This window comes from Meriones unguiculatus, chromosome 2, assembly GCF_030254825.1.
Source record: "Meriones unguiculatus strain TT.TT164.6M chromosome 2, Bangor_MerUng_6.1, whole genome shotgun sequence".
NCBI classification, from domain to species: Eukaryota; Metazoa; Chordata; class Mammalia; order Rodentia; family Muridae; genus Meriones; species Meriones unguiculatus.
Genome location: NC_083350.1, coordinates 31,592,576 through 31,606,144, shown reverse-complemented (window position 1 = coordinate 31,606,144; position 13,569 = coordinate 31,592,576). Strand labels below are relative to the sequence as shown.

Sequence of the window (13,569 nt, the reverse complement as noted above, 5' to 3'; positions counted from 1 at the left end):
TGAGCCTTCCTGTCATTTCCAAAGTTACCTCCGTAGCCCAGACGGTAGCATTCTCCAGTCTGTTTAATGAAATCTGGTGCATCTTATCTTCCTAATTATTGATTATCGGGCCCAAGCACCACTTTTTTTTTTTTTTTTTTTTTTGAAGGAAGCCTCACAGTGGTAGCAAGAGAAAAGGGAATGCTTAAAGATGCCTTTGTACTAGAACAAGAAAATTGAATACTGAACTGGTGGAAAGAGGATTAACATCCCATCAGCCCTTGCGCCCCTTGTATAAGTGGGTGGGTTGGGCAAGACATGACATGACAGGGAGACACGAATGGCAGAATGGACTCAGAGCTGAATCACTCACCTGAGGTTAGCCAGGAGTGGAACACTTGAAAAGAGAACCCCATGGGCATGTTGATGACAAGAAAGCAGCTTTTTCATGGCCCTCAGGAAGCAGAACTAGGCAGCTTTTCTTTCCCAAACACCCACTGTGACTGCTGGTGCAAATGAAAACAGCCTTCAGGGACCCATCTATCTTACTGTAGCTCTCTGGCACCTTATCACCTCAGTGATGCCTTAAGAGTTATCCCGAGAGGCTTGGGAGGCTGGCATCTCAGAGTCACGTAAATGGGAATCCAAGGTAGAGTCAATAGCTACCTCAAAGGGCTTAATCAACATACAAGTACACAATTAACCTCAAATGCAAATGACTCACGTCTGAACCTTCTGGTCTTGGACATACACACTGAGAGAGAAGAGAGCAGGTATCTGTTTGTCCCTTAGTTGACGGACAGAAGGCTGAGTCTCTGAAGTGAGAATGGCTACAGAAAAGCCCCCAGCTTTCCTGCTCTGCCCTGTAGCCTGCTGTAGGCTTTCACCCAGAGCTGTGCCAAGAAAGGCAGTGCTTGCTAGCATGTTTGTCTTGCAACTACAGATGGGAAACTCCCTAATTTCTATGAATGAGAGAGATTTTTGTCAACACCCAATGAAAATGTGTGATTTATCAATGACAGCCGAGCATCTCCATGTTCTTTGCTGACATGGTGGCAGGGCACTGGGAGGGAAGAGAGAAACTCATGCCAAGTTCTTCCCTGTTCTGTCAGGACAGAGGTGGCACACTGGTGAATACTTGCCTATACTGTTTGTGCCAACACTTTGAGGATAATGCTGGGGACCGGGAAATTAGCGAATTCACTACTAGCCACCAAGGTTCTTCTCCTATGCTCTCCTACACCAATTATTATTAACAAAATCTCGTATTACTCTAACGTGTGCTTAATAGTTTGCCACCCAGGATCAAGACGTTGCACCAAAATCACTTTCTTTATCTTCCAGTATCCCAGATATTACAATATTGTCATAAGGAGTATAAATGAGATGAGGATTTGGGGCTGCATCTTTGAGAGGGGAAATAATGGCATCCCAGATGATTTATTTACTACACTCATGTAATCACAAATGCCCAGGGAATGCCAGTTTCACACTGAGGCCCCTGGCTTAACGCATCAGGCATTAAATGCATGAACATTTCTTTAGTGCTGCTTAGCTGAAGTTTATCACGGTCATTCCGCCATTGCCTAGCAACTTGAGAAGGCTCTCAATGGGCTCTTTGTCCCCGGTCCTGGCAAAAACAGTCCTTTGCAGATCTCCTTATCAGCATTGGACAATTTATCAGGAAGAAGTGCTTCCAGTGAACAAAACCGCCTGCAAATCTGAACCTACTCTCTTCCTATCTGCTCCCTGCCCCCCAATATTTTAGGAATCATTTCCTGAAGCAACTAGTTTCTAAGTTATTAATCTGTTCCTTGGGGAACATAACAAAGAAATTGTCTTAGGGTATCTCATTATTTTTTTATTTTCCTTTAGTTGGGGTGGTAGTTCCCAGCCCACAAATGTTTGCTTTCCTGATTCAGGAAGGAAAAGGTGCTTGCACACATGAGGACTTCCTGCTCTGGCTTCTGTCCTCTCAGGCCCCCACATTCAGGGCAAGTGTTCTCCTGGTGCTCACTGGCCCACACCCTCTCTGCAAACACCCTCACAGTCACAGTGAAAGCATCCCCTCTCTTAACCCAGGCACATCAGCACCCAGAGCCAAGCACTCCACTCCATGTGTGTTAGTTCCTAGACAGGGCAGCCAGGCTCTCTCGCTGTCACAGCTGACATGATGATTTGCTTTGGGTAGGCTAAGGAACACAGAAACTTTCCACCTGCGTCTTCTCCATCTGACTAGCATTTTTCTTATCTTGTGGTTGGTTTTCTTCGGTGCCTTCTCTCTCTCTCTCTCTCTTTTTTTTTTCACCTTTCACCTCAATAATCTCAGCCCATCGTCATCCAACTTTTGGTTTTCAAGACTCATCTTTCCACACCATTATCGGCTCTCCTATACAACGCAAATTTATCTAGGCCATCCCTTTTGGAGACTATCTCACCAACAAGCCAGCACTGGCCAGACTCTTAGAAGGCATATTGACTTACATTATTTTTCATCTTTGGCAAGTAAAGAAATAAAAATATGTTTCATAGAGCTCTATCAAAGCTGGCAAATGTGAGATCAACAGAAATGATGAGACTATGGGGTGTTAAAGCAAACTCACAGCTCTTTCAACACCTCCTTATCTTGGAGCATGTCTCATTGCAGGGCTGTCCTTATACAGCTCACACCCCAACCTGACACCAGGATGTGATTCAAAGAAACACTTAGCCAGGACCTGAGTCAGGCAGTGTCTGTAACAAAATGATGGGTTGGTCACATGAAACATGGCCTTCCTTTCGCTCTCTCTTTCTCTCTCTTTCCTTCTTTTCCCCAATGAATCTCCTTGCTATCCCATGTTGCTTTTTACTTACCAGAAAAAAGTTACCTTGATAAAGTTGGTCCTAACAGATAGGTGTGCTATCAAGCTGGAGAAATCTCTTGAGGGGAGAGGAATCAAATACCATGCATAGGATCACTTAATTTAGATCTGACCTTCAGTCATTTTCCGTAACTAGCTCCGTGTGCCTATCCACAAGTCATGGTAACCTACAATCTTGAAAGCCAGTGTAGTGGCTATTCTTGGTTGTCAACTTGACAACATCTGGAATTAACGAAAACCCAATTGGCTGGGTACAACTATTTTTTTCTTAATGAAATCATTTAAAGTGAGAAGACCCACTTTTATTGTGGACCCTCTCTTCTGCAGCAATTTATTTTGTGTACAAAAGTGTAGTCAATCTTGAATAAAATTTTGTTAGCCTCTGGGGGTGGGAGGAAGACATGGAAGAAGGGAGAGCTTGCTCTTTGCCTGCTTGCCCTTGCTCTCACCAGAAAATTTCTTCACTGGCACTAGAGCCTGCTTCTTTGGGATGCATGTGTATTCATCCAGCTTTGTGAACTGAACAATTGGATTTTTGTACTTTCTGCTAGTAGACAGCCACTGTAAGAATAGCTGGAACAAAACCCGTAAGCCATTCTAATAAATACACACACATCAGAGATTTGTTATATGTATATAATACACACATAACATATATGATAGAATGATATATGATTCTATCAGTTCTGTTTCCCCTAGAGAATCCTAATCCAGCTAGTATATACTTTTAACCGGAAGTGTACTCCATCTCATTATGGCTGAATTTTAGTGTTATAAAGTTTGGTCAATAGTTGATAAAGTAAGTCACCTTAAATGGCCAAGTCTTACCCCTTAAGCCACACTACACATAAAAAAAAAGAAGTATTAAGAAATCAGAACTAGTTTTCAGGATGATTATAAGGTTAGATGGGTGATTATGCAGGCTCAATTTCCTCAGGCTTCTCATTGAGATTAGTCTGAATGGCTCTGGGTCAAAATGCCCAGGGACGTCTGAATCTATGAAGCAGGTGGCCTCTTACTAACTTGGCTGCCACACAGGAGCCCTGCCTTACAGTGAGGATGGAAAACCTGAGTTCCGACAGAGGGATGCCCCAGGCAGGTTACCCTCCTTAGTATTTTCTTCAGACACAAAACAAAAGCTTACATTTTCAGCTCGCTCCTGAGTTCATGGCTGCTCTGAATGTCTGATTGGTCCTGTGAGGTATTAGGTATTGGTTTAAAAATAATCCGCTGAGGCTCCAAGACTGGAGCCTCACACCCAGTGAGTGTAGAACTTGCAAATATTTCTCAGCTTCCCAAAAGACCAAGAAAGAACATAGGGCCCACATTTTACTTACTTATCCTGTAAGGGATGTTTAGACCCTAATCAGTTTTATATCCACAAGTAGTTTCCTCTGGAATAAAAGTCTGTTCCTAACCTGAATCGGACACAGTGGGGTTGTGCCTCGTTGGCCAGCTTTTGCCATGCTAAGGACTTTCTGGAGGATGGACACAGGGTCCAGAACAAGCAGAGATCTATTATTTTGCAGAAATAGCTTTATACCAGCTGGTGACATGCTTGTGGTCATTTACAATGACTTCCATGTTAGGCTCAGGGCCCAGTAACTTTTGGGGGTTGGGACTGTCAAAATGTGGTGCGGCCTGCCTGGCATCCTCCAGGGAGGGTCGCTGTGAGCTCTCTGGAATGTTGGACTGAGTGTGCCCTCAGTGCGCTCTTACTCGGGGTGGGGCCAGCAGTCACGGGTGCAGCTTTCCTGCTCCTCCAGTAATGCCTTGGCTTTGTTTTCATTCACAGAGACTTAGCTTCCTCTAGGTCCTTGTTTATAGGTTCACGACTGATTTAGGGTATCTTTACTTCCCAAATAAAACGTTAAGTAGCTCCGTATAATTTCGTAATCGTGATCTAGAACAAAAGTACGTAGATGGTGTTGGCTGGGATGTTCTGCTTCTGTCTGTCCAAGGTGAAATAAACATTTTAAGGATGAAGCTCATGACGTGACACATGAGTGCATGCATCAGCTTACCCCAGCACAACAGATCTTTGAAATATTTTAGGATTGTGTTTGCCACTCCCCAGTAGGGCTTTCTTCATATGAAAGAATTTCATTGTTCCAAGCTTTGGTCATTTCTCTGTGAAAACAAAGAGTGGGGAGGGGGGAGTAGGGCATCAATTATATATATATATATATATATATATATATACATATATGTATATATGTATATATATATATTTATTTATTTATAATGTTTTCCTTCAAGAGACAGAGCCCTGGGGCTTCCTATTGCTTTCCTCAACTGCGTGGGAGGAGTCCCGGGTTACTAGATAACATTAGGTGTGTATGTGTGATGACAACTGGAGGTGAGCCTGGTGTCCTCTCTGCACATCGTTGCCTGCGGTCCTTGCTCTTACCCCGTTCTTGATCCTCGGGATCGTACTGGCATCCACAGTGCACCTCGCTCACCCCTGCCTTGTGTGTGATGTTCCAGGTGTGCACTGTGACAGCGTGTGCGCCGAGGGGCGCTGGGGCCCTAACTGCTCGCTGCCCTGCTACTGTAAAAACGGGGCTTCGTGTTCCCCCGACGACGGCATCTGTGAATGTGCACCTGGATTCCGAGGCACCACTTGCCAGAGAAGTAAGTGTCTCCTGGGTGATGGTTTCTGGCCCCATTTTTCCTGGGAATTATGTACAGAACCATCTCTTGCTTTCTAATGGTGTTGTATAGCTGTCAAGGGCAGGGGAGTCATTCAAGAACTGTCCTCAAATAACACTCCCCTCAAGAACTTTGTTCTTCTCAGCCTCTAGGACTAACTTAACAGATGGGGCCCTTAACCCTTTCTTCTTAGTGATGATTCATTCCCTCATTGGCACCATCATCAGGCTACGATTCTTATTTCTTCCTTAGTGTGTGCAAATGGCGTTCTAGAAATCCACTGACCTGTAAATATTTTATTCGGCAATTTGGCATCAGCCTCACCTCAATTACCAGAAGTCAACATCAGCCAAGCCTTGAGGCAATCACACATCTCACTAGTAATCTGAAAGTCAATGCTGTGGGGAAAGCAGAATTGAAAGTTAAAAATGGGGACTGTTGGCACTGTTCCCAAGAAGCCTCCGATTAAAAAATGATCTGTAACATTTTACTAATTCTTTTGGTAATGAAGTTAGAAAAGAATATGTGACCGGTTATAACGTACACTGTTGTAATTTCTCAAATCAATTGCTTTTTCCACTAAAAAGTTCAATGCAGTCAGTCATTCTACATTTAAATCCAAATAAACTCTTTGGAAGCATCCAAATATGTAGAGTTCTGTTTACCCACTCTCTCTAATCATAATTAGCCTGTATTTTTTGAAAGACAAAGATATTCAAATTTTGAATGTTTATCATTTTTTTTGTCAATCTTGGTTCTTAAAGTCAACAAATGACTTTGGTAATACTTAATTGAAATATTAATATTTAGAGTGTGATTTTTTTTTTGGTTCCTTATTTGTTCAGCAAAAAGTCTTTGACCCTCTGGTCTAGGACTGGCCTTGAGCCAACCACAGGAAGATAGAGTAGTCAGCTAAGACATTGCCTAGCTGAAGGGAAATTCATAGTTTAGTGGCTTCTTTCCTTGTTAAAAGCTGCCCTTCTTGTTCCATGCCTGAAACATTCTCATTATCTTTTTTCTTTTTTAAGTTTTCTCATTTCTCCATTTTAAGTAGACCTCTGTGTGGAACAGGAGATAAACCCAACTCAGAAACATAACTACGAGTTTCCATTCTATTTGCAGTCTGCTCCCCGGGTTTTTATGGGCATCGCTGTAGCCAGACATGCCCACAGTGTGTGCACAGCAGTGGCCCCTGCCACCACATCACAGGCCTGTGCGACTGCTTGCCCGGATTCACGGGTGCCCTGTGCAATGAAGGTAAGTACCTGAGCAGCCTGGAGAGTCGGGGGGGGGGGGGCTGGAGATCAAGCTTCCTGAAGTCTGCTCTCAGACTTCCCCAAGGCCACACGTCCTGCTATCATCAGCTCTAGGTAAAGGGCTGACGACACAAACATTGGAAGCACTGCCTTGTCACAAAGCTCTCGGGGCCCTTGGCTGTGTCCTGTGGTTTCATCGGAACCATCCCATCATGAAAATTGGTGTGGGAAATCATTGTGACCCCCTGAGTGACTCTGGGAGTCAGATTTCTACACACGCCAGGATGAAGCCTTTGGCATCCTGTGTTTGTAAAAATAAGCCCACCTTGGATTAGGGTTTGTGCTCTCTCAAGCTGAGCCAGTCAGGCAGGCAGTGGGCAGCTGCGTGTGACCCCCAAAACTGTTTCCTGTTTTCAGGGTTCTGTGAGGCGGGTTCCAACTGTTGCTGACTAAACTTGGGTTTATTCGCAGTGTGTCCCAGTGGCAGATTTGGGAAAAACTGTGCAGGCGTTTGCAGCTGCACCAACAATGGCACCTGCAACCCCATCGACAGATCCTGTCAGTGCTACCCAGGCTGGATTGGCAGTGACTGCTCCCAGCGTAAGTCTTGTTGGAGAACAGCCGATTGAGTTCTAATGTCTTAGTGATGAATGCTGTGAGTTTATGTGATCAGGAAAGAATATATATGACCATCCCCATTTATGAAATGTATTATAATTTTTAAACTAAGAGCTTGGTGCGACAGCCTATGAATATCTATCAATAAATGGATGTGGCTCTTTGGGAAAAACCTAAATTTGTAAATTTTTTTCTTATTCACTATTCAGTAACTAATGTATATACATTATATGTATACATATATATATATATGAGTGGTTGGCTAGTCATTGATTATATAACAAGGCTTCATGTAGCCATGGCTGGTCTCAAACTTACTATGAAGTCTAAGATGACCTTGAACTTCTGCTCTCTTTGCCTCCATCTCCTGGGTGCTGGAATTACAGATGTACACAGCCGTACTTGGTTTTATTCAGTGCTAGGAACTGAACCCAGGCCTTCAGCGGTGCTAGGCAAGCACTCTCCCAACTGAGCTACATCTCATTCCTATTATAATTGATCTAAAACAAAAATAGAAGTACTTAGAGATCTATTTCTCGTCATATATTCATCTGAACATTTAATTATGGGACCATGAAGAAGTAGAATCAATGTGACGCAGAAACTTTCTAGGTTCCTGGACACACTGACTCTTTTACTGCAGCTCACATCTTGTCCTCTGCCATGGTTTTCCCAGGTGCCTCTCATACTGCTCTTCAGATGAGCAGTATAACCCTAAGAGGAATTATGTCAGTGATTTCAGATGTCCTGTGCCATGAGAAGACAGTGACCATAAGCCAAACCATCTATCTATCTATCTATCTATCTATCTATCTATCTATCTATCTATCTGTCTGTCTGTCTGTCTGTCTGTATGTATGTATGTATGTATGTATGTTTATCTGCCCTTCTATTCTTCATTACAGCTTTCGTGACCCATGCTCATGTCACATTAAAACCAACATGGTACACATATAATAGGTCAAGGAATGAGCCCTATTCTACATGGCAGTTTGCTGGCCATTGAATTCAGACTCTAGCATTTTATAATCAATCTATAAATACTTATTAGTGAGGAATATATCTTTGTCTGAATGTTAGTTTTGTTTCCAGTCATTCAGGCTATCTCCCATTTACGAGATGAAAAAGCCTTTAGTAAGAGGAATGTTTGTTGTTATAATTTCATAGTACGTGTTTTCATCTATTTGGGGGGTGGAATTTCAGAAGCAATTGCCATCTATTCAAATCTGTGAGCTGCAGGCCTCTGACCGACTCAGGTTGGCACAGGAACAGGTTGAGAAATAGGTACCAAAAATGAACGACACAGCCTAGGAGAGAAAACAAAGACCCGATGTCATTGCTGGAACATGATTAGTATAATTTGCTCCTTTAGAATGTATTCTTTATTTTGGAAGTTGGTCACTTCCTCATTTGGAGGAGGAATGTGCTGGAAGGAACAAAAATGGGAACAGCACTGTGAATGGAGACAATAGCATGGCCTGTCCCCATAATCACTCCAGAGGAAACTGATTTATTTGGCAAGCCTTGCTTCTCCTGAGGATCATTGGTTTCATTGATTCCCTATGGTCTCTGTGGACCCATCTTAATATTTCTTCTTGGCTGGTTATCAGCTAGTTTCAAAGGAGGAAAGTCCTTCACCATGCAAGCAGAGACTTTGAAAATTAATGGAGTGCGTTTAAAGGGGCAGGTGTCCTTGGCAAAACGACTATCGAAAGCCTTGTCTCTATACTTATCTTTGGAAATGGACTTTGAACGATCTTTACTTCCAACCTTTGATCACAACCAACATGGGGAATAAAGCCTGCTGCAAGTGGCCAACTTCGAAAAATACATTCCGGGCAAAAGATAGTTCATGAAAGTTTACTAAGCATCATTCGAAGTCGTTTTCTTGGGGCTAGAGATATTTTTGCATGGTTTCCAGCTCTTGCTGCCGAATCCTGAGGGTCAGAGTTTGGACCCCAGGCCTTCTAAACAGGACGAGGTGGGGGTGTCCAATAACACTTGTGGGCTCCACTCCCAGTGCCCTCTTCTGATAGCCACGCAGACATAGGTGTGCACACCCGCACACATATTACACAGACACATAAACACAGCTAAAATAAGTAAATGTACGAAGGAATGCTGTTAGGGAAATTGGGTAGAAAAAGACAAATTGGATTTATGCTTTTTTTTTTTTTTTTAGAAGCAGGTTTTTGGGGTAGAGAGTTCTGTATGCAGCATGGGGAGGAGGCTGGGCATTTTAGCCTCACTGTGGAGCCTCAGGGGGAAGCCATACTTCAGATTCCAAATACTGACTATCACCGGGAAAACGTGTGACCTTGGACAAGATCCCATTCCCCACTATTGAACCAAAACTTCCTCACCTGTAAAATAAGAAACACACACACACACACACACACACACACACACACACACACACCTAATATTCCTGAGGTCCAGAACAGTGCCAGATACACGGTAGATGTCATTGGTTTAACAACTGAATCTTTTAGAGTAATTCTTGCTCCCTCAAGTCCTTCTGAAGCTGTTAACGTGTCTGTGTCAGGAACGGTGGTAGCTACTGCGACCAGCCTCGCCCTGTGGGGTTAGCGTGGAATTTTGCGTCTGAAGTGAGCTGTGAGCACACTGTCTCTATTGCTGCTGTGTTCTATTACCCAACACATAGAGAGAGGTTGGGAGAATGTTCTGTTTGGCGCTGGCCTGGGGACTCCAACTCACCTCTCCGCACTTGCTGCGGTTTCAGCCTGTCCGCCTGCCCACTGGGGTCCGAACTGCATCCACACCTGCAACTGCCACAACGGAGCCTTCTGCAGCGCCTACGATGGGGAATGTAAATGCACTCCCGGATGGACGGGGCTCTACTGTACTCAGAGTAAGTCGAGGGGAGCCGCACCCACGGAGGAAAGACCCTCCCTGTCTGTGTGCATCAGGTTAGCTCAGTGAGGGCTCCTTCCAAGCCCATGTCACCTACTCCATGGCCTCTAGGGAGCTACCTTCGTCTGAGGGCTTGAGAAGTCCCACATTCCAGGTACCCCTCGGCTAGCTTATGTCAGGACCAACTCCAAGTTGGTTAGTAATCAACCAACTCCAAGTGCCTGGGCCGTACCCCACAGGGTCTGATTCAGTGTGCCTGGACCAGGAACTGTGAATTTGCCTTGCTGTTCCTTGGGGGTAATACCAGCTCAGGATCACGTTTTTAAAACCATTCCTGCGGTTCTTACTCCTAGCTTGTATCTCATACTGCCCTTCATTTTCCCCGCCCCCGATGGGGTTTTTAGAATGCAAGATGCAATGTGCAACACCTTGTAGAGCAAAGACATTGTGGAGCAGTGCCCTATTGCTTCCAGCCGAATGAAGGAGACACAAGAGGAAGACATTTTTTTATGGATATTATCAATAGTAACATAACTTCAAAGGATGACCATGTTGAGGAAAAGAGATGAGTTAGAAAGTAGGTAATTCCTGTCTAGTTCTAACTTGTAAGAATAATAGAGAAGAGATGGGAGAAGACTTCTAGAAATTTCTAGCAGGAGGGATGGCTATTGACCTAAGAGTTGAAAGATATAATTGTCAAGGACAAATTTGAAAGCTATTCTCCAAGGATTGTGCATCCACAAAGATGTTTGAGCTCCTTAGGGCTACTTTAAACAGAGGACCCTTGTTAAGTGGACAGAGCATGACGCAGTGATACATACATGGGTCTGGCCCTGCCTGCCATCGGGCCATTTAGCAGCTGTGTGACTCGGAATAATGAGGGCTTCGTTCCTATCTGTAGCATGGGAAGACCCACCTCTGAATTTTTAGGCCACCGAAGACCAAATGACAGAATGAATGTAAAGAATCCAGCGCAGAGTGGGTACCAAACACATGAATGATGTGGGAGGAGTCACTGGGTAATGGCGTCTGAGATCTGAGTGAGTGCCATTTCCGCTGGAAATTCGAGCTTTCCTTAAATGGCAAAATAAAAGGCGTGCACAATATTTGGAAGCTGCTGACGAATCTGCCTGCACTAAAGCTTTCATTGTGCCTGAAGCACTCTTGCAGAGCAGCTGCTGACCTGTGGAAGCCTGTGTGTGTGTGTCCTGCCCCAGGCTCCTGGTGGCGTTAACCTTAGAAGCTGTGCAGCAGTGCGAAGACTTAAAGTACTTTCCAAAGCCCCTGTGAAACACAGTTGGTTTTGACCTTTAGCATTCTATCACATATATTTGATAACAGTGATAATATGATTTAAATTAAAACTGGGTACAGTGAACAGGACTATGAGAAGAACTTTAGTCATTTTGTACTAAAGATAAAAATGTACAGACAATATAAATTTAAAGTCTTCAGTCCAGGGAACTCAGATCCAGGATTCCAGAAACTGAGTGCAGAATGAAAGAGAATACTGCACCCTTCACATGCTCCAAGGAGCTTTATAGGAAGATCAATGATGATGGTTACACTGACAGCTAGGGAACTCTCCTGCCTCCTGCTTGTGGATTACAGACTCCTTGTAGGAGCTCAGACTTGAGACTTCTAGGCAGCCCTGTGACAGCTGAGCTGGGCGGGAACGCCTTTACTCTTGAACAGCGTTCAAAGTCCTTCAAGTTCAACCACAGACTGTGCAGGCAGGAGCCATGTTTCTCAAAGGTAGCCTTCTGACTGCCACTGCCCTCCCCCCTCACACAGGATGCCCTCTGGGCTTTTATGGCAAGGACTGTGCGCTGATATGCCAGTGCCAAAACGGAGCTGACTGCGACCACATCTCCGGACAGTGTACCTGCCGCACAGGATTCATGGGATTGCACTGTGAGCAGAGTGAGTACGCACATGGCATCTCCGGGCCACCTTCCTCACACACCCAGAGAGGCTAAGGCATCACGACTGCATCTTTTTTGAGCTGTTCGAGTGATGGTTAATCACCAGTACAGCTGGTTTCCCCTTCTCAAGATCTCCCCGCTGGAATCCTTACTGGCTTTCCTCCCAATCTCCAAATCCTTTCCTCCAAATACTGAGTGAAAGGAATTCCACCTGGCGCTCTGGATAGGAAGGGAGGAACTTTCAGAAGGAGGGCCAGTTCAAGTTTTTCATTATGTTTTTGCGGCTTTTCCTCCCTCTCTTATTTTTGGAGTGTGGTTTCCTGGGGGGTTAACAGAGATGGCCAGTCTCCCTTCATGGCAGCAGCGAGGCCAGACTTACACAGGAGGATAGAGCTGGTTGGGGAGAAGTGCCAGGGCCTGAGCCCCAGGAGCTGGTGTGGAAATGAGCCAGGCAAATGTTGGCACATTTTTATAATGGTATTTTTACTCTTTCCACTAACAAATTTTCTTAATCTTAATCTTCAAAACAACACAGTACCTTTACGTGGTTTTAGTCCCATTCAGGGAGAATATGCTGGAGGGATTACCCATCTTCATTGCTTCCCTATCCACCTCCAAGAGCTGTGAACCCACTTACGAGGTCACGGGGACAGTTAGCCTTAAACAGAGTATTTAAGATGCGCATCCTGTTCTTTTCCTCCTTGGCTTTTGTGCGGTACGGAAGATGAAACTCTCAAGACCAGAGCTGCGTGTGGCGCAGTCTCTGGCACTAAATGCCCCGAGGCAAGGCAAAATGAGAGGTCGCCACCGACCACAGAGTGTGTTCTTGGGAAGGTGGTTCCAAAGATGACGTCATGCAGAGAGAGCGCAGCGCGGCCTGGAGATGGGGGCGGAATTAGTATTCCTCCTCTCTGTTCCAGCCTTACCCTGTGCAGCTTACAGGTCTCAGCCCTAAGAGCTAATGTCTATGCAGAGCCTTCCTCCTGAAATGCAGAAAGAACCGCCAGGAGCCGCTTCAAGACAAAGGCACACAGTGTTAGGTTTGCGTTTGGTCCAGGTGACGGTCAAACAGATACCGAGTCACCGAAAATTGTACCGGCAGCAATCTCTGCGAGTATAAATACTGTCTATACCCGCTAAAGAGATCAGCACGGGCTCTAAACTGACTTGCATTCAACTGCCCGGCAACCAGTTAAGGTCTTACTAAGAAAAACCTCTTAAGTGCTTCCGAGATAGCTCTGAACATGGAATTAAAGTACCCCTGTTTTTGAAACCTGATCCCAATGCTCCTCCGCGTAAACAGGACTCCGTTTGCTAGAGGCTCTGATAGCGACAGCACATCGCCCCCTGCTGTTCACTTTGCAAACAACGTCCGTGTTGAAGATTCAGATTTAAATTCCTTGC

The 13,569-nt window shown here is 44.7% G+C and overlaps 1 protein-coding gene across 3 annotated transcripts in view; it reads left to right on the top strand.

Annotated features, from left to right (window-relative positions):
- Nucleotides 1-13,569, top strand: part of Megf10 (multiple EGF like domains 10) — a 155,040-nt gene that overhangs the window by 126,481 nt on the left and 14,990 nt on the right. For all 3 annotated transcript variants that reach the window (XM_021651567.2, XM_060377242.1, XM_060377243.1), the window contains exons 14-18: nt 5,328-5,474; nt 6,615-6,749; nt 7,220-7,348; nt 10,110-10,238; nt 12,035-12,163. In XM_021651567.2, coding sequence (XP_021507242.1) covers nt 5,328-5,474; nt 6,615-6,749; nt 7,220-7,348; nt 10,110-10,238; nt 12,035-12,163 — 669 coding nt within the window. The remainder of the gene's footprint in view (nt 1-5,327; nt 5,475-6,614; nt 6,750-7,219; nt 7,349-10,109; nt 10,239-12,034; nt 12,164-13,569) is intronic.